Consider the following 15,690-nt stretch of genomic DNA (forward strand, 5'->3'; position numbering starts at 1 on the left):
CACTTTAGTAAGTTGATGCGAGTGTCTATCAATTGATGATCCTAATCAAATCTTGTAGATCTGTTTAATATTCTAAAATAATTAAAACAATAAAACATGCAACACTAAAACTACCTTCAATATAAAATTTTCTATGCAGAAACCTGGACTCCCTTTCAATGTACTCTGGGGATATCTTCCAAACAGTGTAGATATGGGAGGACAAGGAACTGGGTCATGTCTATGTGTCCTTCAGAGATGTTTTGGGAGGGCATATAACAAGGAGACATCCACAACTGTAGATCACCAGACAGATCTTGGTCATAGGAGCCATCAGGAAGGGCGGGGTTTGGGTGAGATTAAACCAAACTCTCTTTAGAAAACTAAACTTCAGGCTGATCTCCCTAAACAAAGGCCCCAAATATGCTGTTCTAAACATTCTGGGTAGAGTTCAGATAGGTGGTAACTTTTTAAACTAGACACAAAGAAGAGGCAAGAGGACCCGCCCCCTGGAATATTCCAGGCCACTTGAAAATGAGTCACTGCAACCTTGGGGGATCTGAGCCCTTGGATCTGAATGTGACAGTCTCATGACTGGAGTTTCCAGCCCAGAGCTTGTTCTTATCCAGGTCCTTCAGGCTAAGGCATGAGTCAGCCTCCCGTGCAGATGTTAGTATGAGTCTCAGAAAAATCACATCTGTTCTCTGCCCTCAGCTCTCTGTCCTAGAGACCCAAACCCCATCAATGTCTTGGAATGGCTCTTTTTTAAAAAGATTAATTAATTAGTTAATTAATTTATAAGTTTTTTTTAAATTTATTATATACACAGCATTGTGCCTGCATGTATGCCTGCAGGCTAGAAGAGGTTACTAGATCTCATTATAGATGGTTATGAGCCACCATGTGGTTGCTGGGATTTGAACTCAGGACCTCCGGAAGAGCAGACAGTGCTCTTGGAATTGCTCTTAAGGATATGACGTCCTCTAACCCAGAGGGCTCTGCCTATCAGCTCAAAACTCTGTCTGCCCCAGTGGAGATGGTAGCATGTGTCAGTGGCATCCTCTGTTAAGAAGGCTGATGCAGGAGGATGACTGGAGTCTGAGATTTTGATGAACACGACAGGATTCCACCTTTGTTTCATTGAGACAATCTCATTTTGTAAGCCGGACTGGCCTAAAACTTGCAATCTTTTTGCCTTAGCCTTCTAAGTCCTTGACTAAAAGGCAAGGACACAAACCTGGTGAGACTGGGCCACCCACTGCCACCTTCCTGTGACTCAAACTTGTAATCTGCCTGCTTCTCCTGCCTATGCTGGGAACATGGCTACCATACTCAGCTTGAAGCAGCTTAGAACTATTTATTGTTTATGATGCTGGCAATCAAATACCAGGTATTGATCCATCTGGATATTCCAGATATCCCATCCCAAGAGCAACAGCAAACAAACAAACAAATGCACCGCCACCTTATGCCTGACTTCATCTGCATAACCTCAAAGGTCCTCTTATGGAAGCACGTCCTTTACTGAAGCTAGTGTTCCTGCCCTCAGGAAGGTTATTAGGCACTAGGAAGTCAGGCTTTATCCATGAAACACTTGGACAGGAAAGAGCAGAGGGCAGTAACCATAGTAACAACCATGGTGCCTTTGATGCTGGCGTCAATCAGGAAAGCATGGACCAAAGGGCATCATGGAATGGGAATACAGAGCAAAGGAGGGTGAGTGGAAGTCTAGGGCAGGGAGTGAGCATGTGCACAAAAAATACCCACAGCAGTCAGTAGAGTCAAGGGCATGGACATGGTACAGGGAACATACTTCTAGGCAAAAACATCGGAGCAGCCATTGAGCATTTTTTACAGGGTAGGAAGGTTGTAGGCACTATAGGTAGGTGTCTACATTTAATCATCAAGGCAATGCCTTGGAGTTGGTGCTACAATTTCTACCTTATCAATAAGCCAGAGAACATTTTTAATTGAGCAAGATAACCTTTAATTAATATTTTTAATTAATAATTTAATAATTAAAAAAAGAACGTTTTAACTAATAATTTGTTATTTTATATATGTGAATGCCTATATGAGTTTATGTAAACCATATGAGTACAGAAGCCAACAGAAGCTAGAAGAGGACTTCAGATACCCTGGAATTAGAGTTATAGATGGTTATAAGCTGCAGTGTGGGTGCTGGGACTCAAACCTGGGTTCTGTGTAAGAACAGAAAATGCTCTTAACCACTGAGCCATCTCTTCTGCCCCAGATACAAAGGACTTAAATCAACAGTTGGTAATAACTTAGGCAGCAAAAGCCACAGGCAACTGAACTCCAAATGCCAAACATTAATCCCCTGACCTCTTTGATTATAAAACTGGAGACATATTTACTTTGTATGATTTAGTGTGTGTACTATGTATATACATATATAGAGAGAGGGTTTTTTTTTCCCTTTTTTTAAAAGATAGGGTCTCATATAGCCCAAACCCGCCTTGAATTTACTATGTAGCCAAAAGATGTTCCTAATCTTATGATAGCCATCTCCAACAATTGCAGGATTACAGACATTCACCACCATGTCTAGTTTTATGGATTGATTAAAAACAGAAAAGAAAAAAATACAGGGATCTGTACACTCTAGACAAGCCTTCTACCAACCAAGTCACAATCATCCCCAGCCCTAAAAAATACTTTGAATGGGTATTATCTTCAGAAATTCATCAAGTGATTGTTCAAATTACAGGATGTTCTTGATTCGAACTCATCGCTGCTCTCAGCGCCTTTGATTTGCTAACATCCTTTGGCCAGCTGCATCTGCACCTGCATCTGCATCTGCACTGCATCTGCACTGCACAGCAAGGAGGACCCTGGAAGACCTAGGGAGGCGGGATGGGTAAGTTGCCCCTAAAGGTGAACTGGGGTTTCTGGCAAGTTTCATTCTTGGCATGCCTCAAGGGCCTGGCTGGAAAAGCACCATCGATATCCAGAACATGACTCCGAACCACAAAATTCCTGATAGTTTAATATAAATCCTTCCAGATTCACTTTAGAGCCATTTCCCCTTTAAGAGAACTGATTAGTACATGCTGGCCATTAAGCGGAGAGGTACTTAGTATCCGTCTGGAGGATCAGGGTGGCCAAGTCAAATTCAACTACATCCTGCCACTTTTTATTTATTTTTTGCATGTAGCCTAACTTCTGGGCATTTCTGTAACCATACCCTCCCTGAGCCTGAGTTTATGGCCCTGGATGGCAGTTCCTGGTTGTTAAAGAACTCCAGCTCTCTGGGATCCAAAACTTCCCAGAATAGAACCAACCTTTATTTTGCTTCCTGCGGTCGTTGGGCGCCCTTTCTTGTCAGCTTGCAGGTTTTCAGGAAATAAAGACTTTATAAAAGGCCTGGAAAAGGAGAAAGAGGATGGATCAGCAATCTCTCAGATCTGTGGGGGCTGGATGTGCTGTCCAGAAGCATCTCACGCTGGCCACAGAAAAACCATGTGACTTATAGTACAAGCCTGCAAGATGTAACTCGGGCAAATGAATACCAGACAGAAGACAGGAAAGACAAAAAATTATAAGATACGAGCATCTCAGAGTCTTGACACGAGATAAGTTTGGAACACCCCTGGAACTGAAGGTTATCTTGAGGACAACCCAGGAGAGGGGTGTAGGGGAAACCCAATGGGCTTGTGAAGACAAGCTAGCTAGATTGGAGCCCTGAGCTCTGCATCTATTTCTAAACCATCATGGTTGACGGTCACACCTGGATAATTCTTTGATGGGGCTTAAGGAGGGGTGTCCTGCACATCTTAGGATCTTTGTTTTTGGCTTTTTGAGGCATGGTTTTATATAGTCTAGGCTGACCTTGAACTCCCCATGTAGTCCAGGATAGCCCTGAGTTCCCTGTCCTCTTGTCTCCATTCCCCAAGTGCTAGGATTACATTATTGGCCCTATGCCAGTTATGAGGTGCTAGGGGACAAACCCAGGGGGTTGTGCATGCTAAGCAAGCACTGTTTCAACCAAGCCATATGCCCAGCCCAGCACCGCAGGATATTTAGTAGAATGAATGGCCTCTGCTCGCTAGAATGGTTCACCGGCCACAACTCCCTCGACAGAGTGTGAGCAGTTTTGAATGCTGCAGTCACAAGTTACTTTTATTATATATAAAAAATTATTTTGCTTACAGAATATATTCCCTTAATAACTCCAACTGAGCACCCAACCATCGTAGAGGGTGGGGATGTGTCTAGTTACTTTGATGCCCCTGGTGTCTGAACCACAGCTTAATAAATCTCTTCTAGTTGACTCACTGAGTGGCTTATATAAGGTGACCATTGGCTATGCTAACCTAAACTCATACCACACCCCCCTGGAGTGACTCTTGGTCTTTAGAAATGCCCAAGTTTCTCTTGCTATCTACTTCTAACCTGACCAGACATCGCCACGGATTTTTACAGCAATTGTATTACAAAACAATATGCTGTATCCAGACGACAGGGGTTTATGTGGGCCCATCAATCGCTCTTGAACTTGGCAGGAGTTTTAATAATTAAAAACCATCCCTGAAAGTGATCCTTCGCCTGGCTACCATAAAACCCACAAGCCAGGACTTGCAGCCTCCCTGACCTTCTCAGAGGAGAGCTCACTGACATTATACATTTTGAATGGAAAGAAATCTGATTATCTCAAAAGTGAGTGTGAAGAAGCTTGGGCAAAGGACAGTGGTGGAGCACCATGGAGGAGGGTGGTGGTGGAGCACCAGCATGGGGGTGGGTGGTGGTGGAGCACCAGCATGGGGGTAGGTGGGGGTGGAGCACCAGCATGGAGGAGGGTGGTGGTGGAGCACCAGCATGGGGATGGGTGGTGATGGAGCACCAGCATGGAGGAGGGTGGTGGTGGAGCACCAGCATGGGGATGGGTGGTGATGGAGCACCAGCATGAAGGAGGGTGGTGGTGGAGCACCAGCATGGGGATGGGTGGTGATGGAGCACCAGCATGGAGGAGGGTGGCAGTAGAGCACCACCATGGGAGAGGATGGGAGGGAGCTTTGGGGGAGACATGTAAATGAAGAAAGAATAGCTCCTCATTGGGGTGAGGAAAGGAAGGCCTGTTTTGCTTTCATTGTAGTTAGGATTTTAACAGAAAGCCATTGCAATTGTTGGTGGTCCTTAAAGTATTTATCCCTAGCTGAAAATGCGGCTCAGTGAGTAGACTGCTTGCCTAGCATGTGGGATGTCCTGGAGTCAATTCCAGCACCACAGACAGGAGTGTATAAAGGGGGCCAGACTGGGAGACACTGCCTTGAAAGGAAAGAAACAAAAATGAATGCTTGCTTGTATCATATTACAGAGGTCCCTCCTAAGCTTGGCTTTCTCTCTTTTCGTTCATTTGTTCATTTGATCGTTCCTTCCTTCCTTCCCTCTCTCTCTCTCTTTCTTTCTAAATAACTTTGTTTCCCATCCACCTTTTTGTCTTGCCTAAGCGTCTTGCAGACTAGCTTGTGACCACAGGTTCCTGCCCACTTAGTGGCTGAGCAGTGTAGACCAGTCCTCAGTGGCCCATAAGGTACTGAGGGCACCTGCACACTTTCAAACCAGTGACTCGGGGGGGGGGGGGGGCTGGCAAGGCCCATTCGCCCTGCAACTGCTCCCTGCTCAAATCCTTTTCGGCAAGCACCTCCTCCATCCCCTCAAGGTCTCTGCAGAAGCAGAGCTTTGGCATGATTTCCCACGGGTGCTCACAGGAGATGGTGCTACACATGCTCAGACCTTCCCAGGTCAGCGTCTCATCAGACCCTCAGGGTAAGCTCCCTGTTGTTGTATAGAATGGCAATGACCCTATCATGTAGAGTAGAATCTCTGTTACAGAGAGATGGTAGGAGGGTTGACATTAGTTGCCTCTGTGAGGAGCTGGTGGTCAGTCCTGGGGTTAGCCACCACTAGAAACCATTGTTCCCTGAAGTCTGCTTGGATCTGGTTTGCGATTGTTCCAGGCATGAAGTGGCCAGCAACTGCTCCAATGGCTGCCAGTGTCAGTACAGCTCCCTGGCCAGTGTTCCTGGAGATGATGCTGATGCCAGTGGTGTTCTCAATGGCAACAAAGGTGCTGCCAGCAGAGGCTTCTTCCAGGTCCTCTCCAGGGTCTTGATGAGGATGCCATCACTGTTCCTTTTGTAGATATGCTCTGCCATCTGGAGATCAAGGGTGGTGACCCTTAAGTGTATTCCTGTGGCAAGGGATGTGAAGATATCCTTCACCTTCTTCCGCAGGACACAAGGGCTCCAGACACTTGGTGGGAGCTTCCCTTTACATTACAGTAAGAATCAAGAACAAAGCCACAGGGAGTCCTCTCTGGACAGCAGCGGAAAAGGTCCTCCCAGACTTCTCCATCTCCATTGCTTCAGCCATCAGGTTAACCCAAGTCTTAGGAAGCCACCAACCATCTTTAAAAAAGAAGTGACCATGGAAAATCCTTTTGGCTTTGTTCCAAGGGCAAAGTATTGTAGAACTAGATTCTCCTCCTTTTCCAGGCCATTGCCAATATGGCCGCTTCTCCCTGTTAACAGTACTAAAGATGATGGAGGCAGGCATACAGATGGCACATGAGGGAAGGAAGCATTAGTGACAGAAGGAAGAGAAAGACTGGAAGGGGGAAAGCTCCTTTGAGAAAACAAATAGTCAATTTTTAAACCATACTCAACAGTCCTAAAAGAGCCAGATGCTCAACACTCTAATACCACTCCGGTCTGCATGTTGAAACAACACCATCACTGGTTTGTGATGGCATGGGTGAGAGCACTGGCTATTCTAGAGGACCTGGGTTCAACTCCCAGCATCCACATGGTTGTTCACAATCATCTGTAACTCCAGTTTCAGGGTATCTGGGCCCCCCTTCTGTCCTCTGTGGGTACCAGGCACACACATGGTAAACAGAATACATGCAGGCAAAATACTCATACACATTTAAAAAAAAACCCAAAGTTGTCCTGCATGCCAGATAAAGGACACTTACAGCTCACTGCTCTGCATGAGTTCGATCAGGTCCATGAAAAGCACATCCCGGTTCCTTTCACAGAAGCCATCCATGTCATAGGAAACCTGGCCAAGAATACAAAGAAATCGAATTTTATCGTACATATTTTTTTTAGTTAAAAATATCCTTAAGTGAACATGTCTATCCTCATGTGAGGGTGGATGTTTCTGGCTGTAGCTTTTGAGGTTCCACACTTTGTGCTGTCACACAAAGGCTATCAGCTGGCTCAGCTAACCATGACCTATAAATGGTGGGTGATAAAGACCTGGCTCCCCAGATGATCTGTGAATGGGGCTACAGCTCTCAAAATCACATCCCCATTTGTTTGTGGATTCCTAAGTATGTCTGGAGAATACATTAAGTTATTTTTTTTCCCAAGTTCTGACTAAGGGAAGAATAAGGGAGCCCTCATGCTTACCCGTCTAATAAGTCAACTGAAATTTGGTAATTGGTCTTAAAGGCGGCAGCAGAGCTGTGCCCATCTGCCCTGAAACTAATGCTCAGGGACCTTGGCTAACAGTGACCAGCTGGGAAAAAAGACATCTCAGGATTTCCCTAGGATTGGGAAGCATCCAAGAGCCATGACCCCAAAATACCATGGTTGGGTACCCTGTAAGCACCTAGCATACACTTTGATAGGAAAAACATTAACGTGTACACTAGTATACACTGTCTCCTGTTTCTTTTTTTTTAAAGATTTATTTTTTATATGTAAGTACACTGTAGATGTCTTCAGACACACCAGAAGAAGGCATCAGATCTCGTTACGAATGGTTGTGAGCCACCATGTGGTTGCTGGGATTTGAACTGAGGACCTCTGGAAGAGCAGTCAGTGCTCTTAACCACTGAGCCAGCTCTCCAGCCCCTGTTTCCTGTTTCATAGTCCCAGTGCCCATGGGAAAGTGAAGAAATGTAAATTTGTGATTGCAATTCTCCAGACAAAAATCTGTTCAGCTTTTGCAATCTACATCAGGGAGATGTGTGCTTAGCAGCTCTGTAGACAGTATTTTGTTTTAACTCTTCAAATTCTTTAAAGGTCTTCTTTATTGGATGAATGAAGAACATGGATGTCTATTGGTTCATGAGAAAGCAAATCCCACCCCTAAAGGCTCAAAATCGGGAGCCTTTAAAATGCATCAATCCTGGGCTGCTGAGCCATGGACTTACCTTCCCGGCATAGTGGTGAATAATGAAACCTTGGTTCCAGCTGTTGAAGTGCTCATGGCTCCCGATCTGCATCTGGAGCTTCTGTAGCAGTGTCTGGTCAGCACCCTCACCCACAGCATGCATGGTGGCGCACACGTCATCCAGGATGCTCATAATCCCAGGAGGGTTCTAGTGGGACCAAGAAGGCAAGAAGCGGGTCACGGACCCTCCAAATACACAACGCCTATGGGGTAACATCTGTTCCTTCCAAGAAGAACACACTTAAAATTCCCAAAGGTTTTATCATTCAGACCTAAGGATGGAGGAAACTCCACTTCCAAGAAGCTAGCTAGCTCTCTATTTTGTGTGTGTGTGTGTGTGTGTGTGTGTGTGCGTGCGCGCGCGCACGAATGTACCTGTGTATGTGGGTACATGATGGGACTGGAAGATGTGGCCCTTCTTATGACTCCTCATTTGCTATGTCATACAACCAAGAGCTATTGTCAAGAATTCAGAAACAACTTTCATTTGCAACTTGGCATTTTGTAAACATTCGTATTTACTGTGGCAATAAAAGCCTATTGTTTTAATTTCACGGTACACATTTGCATGTTACTAACATTACTGCTAAAATTCTGTGCGAGTCATTTCCTTGTCAGTTATAAAGTGATGACAGTGACACAGGGCCCAGAAACTGAAAGTTCACTTAGAGGTAGACCAGTGAAGGAGACTGCAGGTAAGTACTTACGACTTTGCTCTCTATGAGGTCACACACGATTTTATTATTGAAATATTCAATGGGTGTCCATCTTATACCTTCCTGAACGTATTCTTCCTGGATAACAAAAATTAAAAGCTTGCATAAACCACCATGAAAGTGAAACTTGCTTCCCCCTTACTAAGAGGTGATAGGAAAGGGACATCTCAAACTTAATGGTTCTTATGTTTTGTTTGAGCCATTAACATTTATACCATACAATTGTTTGTTTTTGTTGGAGAGAGTGTCTCAGGCTGGCCTTGAACTCCATATGTATCCAAGGGTGACCTTGAACTCTTGATCCTCCTGAACCCATGTGGTGGTTTGAATATGCTTGGCCCATGGGAAGTGACACTATTATGAGGTGTGGCCTTGTTGGAGGAAGTATATCACTGTGTAGGTGGGCTTTGAGATCTCCTAGTGCTCAAGCTCCACCCAGTGTGGAAGAGCGATCCGCCTCCTGGCTGCCTGCAGAAGATAGTCTCCTTCTGGCTGCCTTCAGATCAAGATGCTCCTTCTCCAGCACCAGACTGCCATGCTTCCTGCCATGATGATAATGGGCTGAACCTCTGAAACTGTAAACCAGTTGTCCTTTACAAGAGTTGCCTTGGTCATGGTATCTCTTCACAGTAATGAAACCCTAAGACAATCTATGTGATGGCTTGAAAGAGAATGGCCCCCATAGACTCATATATTTGAATACTTGGGCCTCAGTTGGTAGAACTGTTTGGGAAGGATTACAGGTGTGGCTTTGTTGGAGGAGGTGTGTCACTGGGGGTGGGCTTTGAGGTTTCTGCTGTCTGCTGTGGTTTGAGATGTGAGCTCGCAGCTGGTCATGCTACCATCCCTTTGCTCTGCCATCATGGACTCTAAACCATTAGAGCCATAAGCCTAATTAGATGCTTTCTTTTATAGGTTGCTTTGGCAATAGTGTTTTTATCATAGCAATAAAAAAAAAAAAAGCAGGGCCAGATATTTATTTCTCCTTTCTAGGACTTTGCATATGACAGGTAATTGGAGGCACTCCATTTCCATGTAACAGGCAGTCATGGACTCCATTTCCATCTGTCATGTTTGTTCAGCCTTCCTTCTATCTACAGCTTCAGTTGATGTCCACGTGGGAATCTCCAGATAGATGCATAGTGAGCCTCTCATGCATATGACATGCACCACGGTCTTCACCTTTCTAATTTTATCTTTCAATGACAACCTTGCCAGTGTCTAGTTTTTCAAGATATAAAGCCAGGGGTTCTAGAGAGATGACTCAGAGGTTAAGAACACTGGATGGCTTTGCAGAGGATCCAGGTTCAATTCCAAGCTAGACCCTGCCTACTCCCTTTCATCTTAGTTGGTATCTCCTTTGGCCACCTTACTCTGGCCAGTCTTCAGTGGTGGAGAGCTAACATTCCAATCACTAAATGGTCCCTAGACAGCATTTGATATGTATAGCTTCTCCCAAGATTGCATGTGCACCCAGAATCTCAGGATTCAAGGCTTAAAAATAAGGTCTTTGTAGATATGAAAGGAGAGGGAGGCTACAGCCTGGAGCAATAGAAGGTAAGGTAGGGACTACAGCTCGGTCTCCACAGGCACAGACGGCCAAGAGCTGCCAGGATGTCTCAGAGAAAGAATCCTAGGATTTTCAGGATTCTTCCACCAATGTTGGAAGGGGCGTCATTGCAAGGCTGGACTTAGACTCTTGACACCTGACCATAAGAGAAGTAATTTCTGCCACCACAAATCTCCAGTTTTTATTTTTGATGGTGACTCTGGAAATCGGAAAGAACATGGCACCAGGAGTTTCAGAGAACCTACACTGCACTTTTAGAATAAAGTGTAAGCAAGACATAATTCAAGGAAGAATTCAAATGCCAGTGTTGCTAAAAATATATGTACTTTAAGGGGAAGATTGGGGTTGTTTCTCAGACAATGGGGGTCGGAGCGAGGGCTCCCACTGCGCCTTGGTCACTGGGACAGAGAGTAGCAGCTTACTGTCGGGCCAGCCTCCTAGCTTAACCTGCTGATAGGAAGAAGTGCACAGCAGATGGTCTTTGCATTGCAAAGACTGAAATACTGCAAAGGCATATGGCTTTCCTGCTGTCTTTAGTAGGTATATTTCCTAATACAAGACAGAAACCCAAATCAATCATCAAAAGGGAAATCTATATCTCTGAAGCAATCAGACAGAGGACGGGGTGAAGGGAGAGGGGCTGCTTACCTGCTCTGCTTTTAGTGTCAGCTCAATAAAAATCTGCTGTAGTTTTTCATTAACGAAATTGATGCAGAACTGTTCAAAGCCATTTTTCTGGAGGAAAAGAAAAAAAAAGGTTCTTTCCTATAATCATATCACAAAATCATTTAAAAAGTCATTTCTTGGTGATGTTCTAAAATGTCTGTGAGAGCTGTTTCAGAAACTCCGGCTACGTCAATAGAGGAAGCATGGTTTATATTTAGGAGAAACTAATTTGGTAAAGGTACATGGGGAACTTGCAAAGACCAAGATGAGCTGGAGCTGCTTCTTCACTGCCTAGAATTTACTTCTTATAGGCTAGAGGGGACATCGTCTTCCCTCCAGGCTCTGACTGTTCAAACTGGTCTTACTTGGAATCAATTTCCTTCCTTCCTTCCTTCCTTCCTTCCTTCCTTCCTTCCTTCCTTCCTTCCTTCCGTCCTTCCTTCCTTTTTTCCTTTCTTTCTACCTTCCCTCCTTCCCTTCCTTATATATTACTTTTATTCACACTGTGTGTGGGGGTGTATCTGTCTGTCTGTCTGTCTGCCTGTCTGTGTTATATGTATGCCACAAATGGGCATGCCCACAGAGACCAGAAGAGGGCATCGGATGCTCTGTAGCTGGAGTTACAGTGGCTGTGAGCTGACTGATGTGGACAGAAGGAGCTGAACCCAGGCCCCCTAGAAGAGCAGCAAGGGCTTTTAACCACTGAGCCATCTCTTCAGCCCTGCCCCACCTCATTTTCTTTTTTCTTTTTGGTTTCTCACCTTCCTCGTTTCTTTTAGTGTGTGTGTGTGTGTGTGTGTGTGTGTGTGTGTGTGTATGTGATCATGAGCGTGTCTGCAGGAGCCCTCACTGTGAAGGCAGAGATGAGAGAGGGATATGGAGGTGACCATTCTCTGTCTTATTCCCATAAGACAAAATCTCCTACTAAACCATGAGCCTCTGTCTCTACCTCCACAGTACTGGGGTTACGGTATATGCAGCTATTTTTACCTGAGTGCTGAGAATCTGAACTCTGGCTCTCATGCCTGTGTTACAAGCTCTCATACCCACTGAGCCATTTTCCCCCTCGCTTACCTGAAATATTTCAAAGCCATAGATGTCCAGGACTCCAATGTTGTACTCCTCGTGGTCCTTCTCCATGGCTTTATTAATGGACTAGGAGAAAACAAACAGGGTACAAATACCCCTTACATTCTTATTGAACAGACACAGGAAGAGCATGGAGTGCCGCACAGCAGCCACATGATCCTTGGAGACAAGACAGCTTGACAACAGGGGGTTTGTGCTTTTAAAAGGTCTCAGGATACCTGGTGGTAGCACATGGGAGGCAGAGGCAGGTTTCTCTCTGAATTCGAGGGCAGCCTGGTCTACAGAATAAGTTTCAGGACAGCCTAGGTTACACAGAGAAACCCTGTATTGAGAGAAACCAAACCAAACCAAACCAACAAACCAACCAATCACACAAATAAAAAATGGTCTTGGGAAGATCTGAAAAACAACTGTAGAAAGTGTGGGATGGGAGGAGACAGGGGGATGAAGGAAGGTGGATGGAGGTGCTGTTCATACAGTGATGCCCAGAGATCTAGAAGAAGCTGTCAGCTTATGTGATGCAAAGAAGATCCTGCCCTGAAGGAGGCGCCACTCTTGCAAAACTTGCAACTGCCAGTCACATGTACCCAACTCAGAAGCACTTAACCCTAACAGCACACACCAGTCACTGATGCTGATCATAAAGTGGCCACAGTTCCTAGAAGCACATGCAGAAGGTGAACAATCTACAAATAACATCTATTATTAGTGTGTATGTGTGTTTACGCACGCCCGTGCATGTGTACACACACTAGTCAGTGGTGGCACACACCCTTGATCCCAGTACTCAGGAGGCAGAGGCAGGTAGATTTCTGAGTTTGAAGCCAGCCTGGATTACAAAGTGAGTTCCAGGACAGCCAGGGCTATACAGAGAAACCCCTGTTTGACAAAGTAAAAATGTTCCCATATAAGCGTGTATATGGTTATGTTGTGTCTAGAAGTACCAGAGTTAATCTAAAAGTACAACCAACATCAAGGTGGGCCTGTGGCCCAGTTGGGAGAGGGCTTGCCTAGTGTGCGTGAAGCCCTGGTTCATGGTCACCAGCACGGCATAAACTAGGCATGGTGGTACATTCCTGTATCAACATTCAGGAGGCAGAAGCAGGAAGATCAAAAGTTAAAGGTCATATTCAGCTATAGATCGAGTTTATGGATGTATAGACTACATAGATACTATCTCAAAACAAAACAAAACATTAATAAAGCAAACACCATCATCTCTCAATATGTAGCTATCCCAAAACTTTGATGTTTCCCCCTATGAAAGGCACAGCCTAATTCCCATCCCACGTGGACTGCTCTTTCTCAGTGGCTTGCTCAGATCAATGTGATAATAATTAAGTCTAATATTGGGACCTAAAACACTCATGGTCTGGGCTGGAGAGATGGTTCAGTGGTTAAGAGTGCTGCTCTTCCAGAGGTCCTGAGTTCAATTCCCAGCAACCACATGGTGGCTCACAACCATCTGTAATGGGATCCAGTGCCCTCTTCTGGTGTGTCTGAAGAGAGCAACAGTGTACTCACGTATAATAAATAACAAATAAATCTTAAAACACAGCAAAACACACATGGCCTGTTGCTCCCATGGCTGCCTTAGATCACTGGCTCTGGGAAAAATCAGCTGCCAATCGTGAGGACATCTGGCTGCCCTAGGATGAGGCCCATGTGGCTGTGAACAGAGACTCTAACCAACAGCTCTGAAGACGTCTACTTGACACTATGCCTCCCTAGTCTCAGGCCAGCCTGGAAAACTGCTCTCCATCAGTATTGCAACTTGAACTATGTTTGCGTCAGAGCTGATTAGCTGGGCTAATCTTAAATACCTGCCCCTCAGAAATGCACGGAAGTATGCTTATCACTTCAGGTGTGGTACCACTTGCCACAGATAAACTGTGTTATTACCAAATATAACATTCCTAAGCTTTTAAATACAGAAGTCAGGAAGGGTCCCAGACCACGGGCTTCCTCTGTTCCAGGCCTGGATTTACTGAATATCTCAGGCTACTGTGTTGGTTTTTGTTTCTGGGTCTTTCTGTGAATATGTAGGAGTTGGGCTCAAGATTCACCAGAGGCAGAGAGAGAGAGAGGGAGAGAGAGAGAGAGAGAGGGAGAGGGAGAGGGAGAGGGAGAGGGAGGGAGAGGGAGAGGGAGAGGGAGAGAGAGAGAGAGAGAGAGAGAGAGAGAGAGAGAGAGAGAGAGAGAGAGAGAGAGAAGGAAGGATACAGGGCAAAGAGAGACATACAAAGGATGAGGCAAAGGTTTGAGGCAAGCATGAGAAAAAACTAGCCATTGTATTCCTTCTACGTAAAACGTGACGTTCTGCGCATGCCCACTCCTGTTTACTTACATCTACCAGGAAATCAAAGACTCGTGCGTGCAGGGCCTTGGCGAGAGCGTCCCTGGTGTAGCAGGCCTGTTCCACGTTGAGGGTCACATGGATGGACTCTGACTTTCCTCCCCACTTGCTGTCCATCTGTCGGCTCGTTAGCTTCTCTTTTAACCGGTCTTGGTTTATACCCAGCAGATACGCCGGAAAAGCCAAAACTGCGGAGGGTAAAACAGGACTGTCTTTCAGAATAGTAAGCATTAGCTCCCAAGTACATGGAAGCTCTTGTGCATACAATGGGTACCAATGTTAACTTCCAAAACTTGCCCTCTAGTGGAGGTGACTTATCACCTGGCAGCGGTAGAGCCCATCTTTAATCTCAGCACGTGGGAGGCAGAGGCAGGGGGATCTTTGTGGTTTGAAGCCAGCCCAGAGATGACAATCTCTCTCAAGCTTCAAGCACATCCCCATTTGTTCTCCCAGTTGTACTATTATGCAAATCAACCTCTCTGGTGACTGAGACTTCCAGTCATTCAAGAAGGACCCGCAGGCCAGCCCTTTCCCCAAACCCTCACCAGCCACTGAGATCACAGAGATACTGAAAATGGACATTTCTCCCTGCTTAAGGCAAAGGCATCAACAGGAACCCAATCAGCAAACATTTCATTGGCTTTGGATAATGTTTTCTTCCTTTGGTGCAATGTTTTCATGGTCTCATTTACTACCTGTGTTATCACAGACTTACTAAGCCCTACAACCCCCTACTGACCAAATGCTTACACTGAGAGGGCTTACAACACACAGAAAATGAGGAAAAGATAGTAAATAAGTATTAAACCTTGAAAGACCATCTGGGAATTTTATCAAATAAAGGAACCTCCTGAAAGGTAGAATGCATCCAAACAGACTATAAAAATCCTAGAAGATTTAGAACAGAAAACTATTAATGCTTTTTGGGGTAATCAGAAGGGGTTGTACCTGGACTGGGCAGACAGAGAAGGGTAGGATTTGAACAGACATGGAGGGGGAACAGTGTGGAACAAGGTGGGAGGCAGAGCAATGGCTGGGATGTGGTCTGTATCGTGTAGCTAAGTATCCGCTAAAGCTGAAAGCGAAGATGAAACGATTGGGCAAGA

The 15,690-nt window shown here is 45.2% G+C and overlaps 1 protein-coding gene across 1 annotated transcript in view; it reads right to left on the reverse strand.

Annotated features, from left to right (window-relative positions):
• Myo1e (myosin IE) overlaps positions 1–15,690 on the reverse strand; it is a 191,690-nt gene that overhangs the window by 49,009 nt on the left and 126,991 nt on the right. The window contains exons 10-16 of the mRNA XM_052187898.1: positions 14,576–14,772; positions 12,214–12,294; positions 11,122–11,208; positions 8,895–8,981; positions 8,168–8,335; positions 6,980–7,065; positions 3,285–3,366 (exon numbers count right to left, since the gene is read on the reverse strand). Of these exons, the coding sequence (XP_052043858.1) occupies positions 3,285–3,366; positions 6,980–7,065; positions 8,168–8,335; positions 8,895–8,981; positions 11,122–11,208; positions 12,214–12,294; positions 14,576–14,772 (788 nt within the window). The remainder of the gene's footprint in view (positions 1–3,284; positions 3,367–6,979; positions 7,066–8,167; positions 8,336–8,894; positions 8,982–11,121; positions 11,209–12,213; positions 12,295–14,575; positions 14,773–15,690) is intronic.

This window comes from Apodemus sylvaticus, chromosome 7 (assembly GCF_947179515.1).
Source record: "Apodemus sylvaticus chromosome 7, mApoSyl1.1, whole genome shotgun sequence".
Taxonomy (NCBI): domain Eukaryota; kingdom Metazoa; phylum Chordata; class Mammalia; order Rodentia; family Muridae; genus Apodemus; species Apodemus sylvaticus.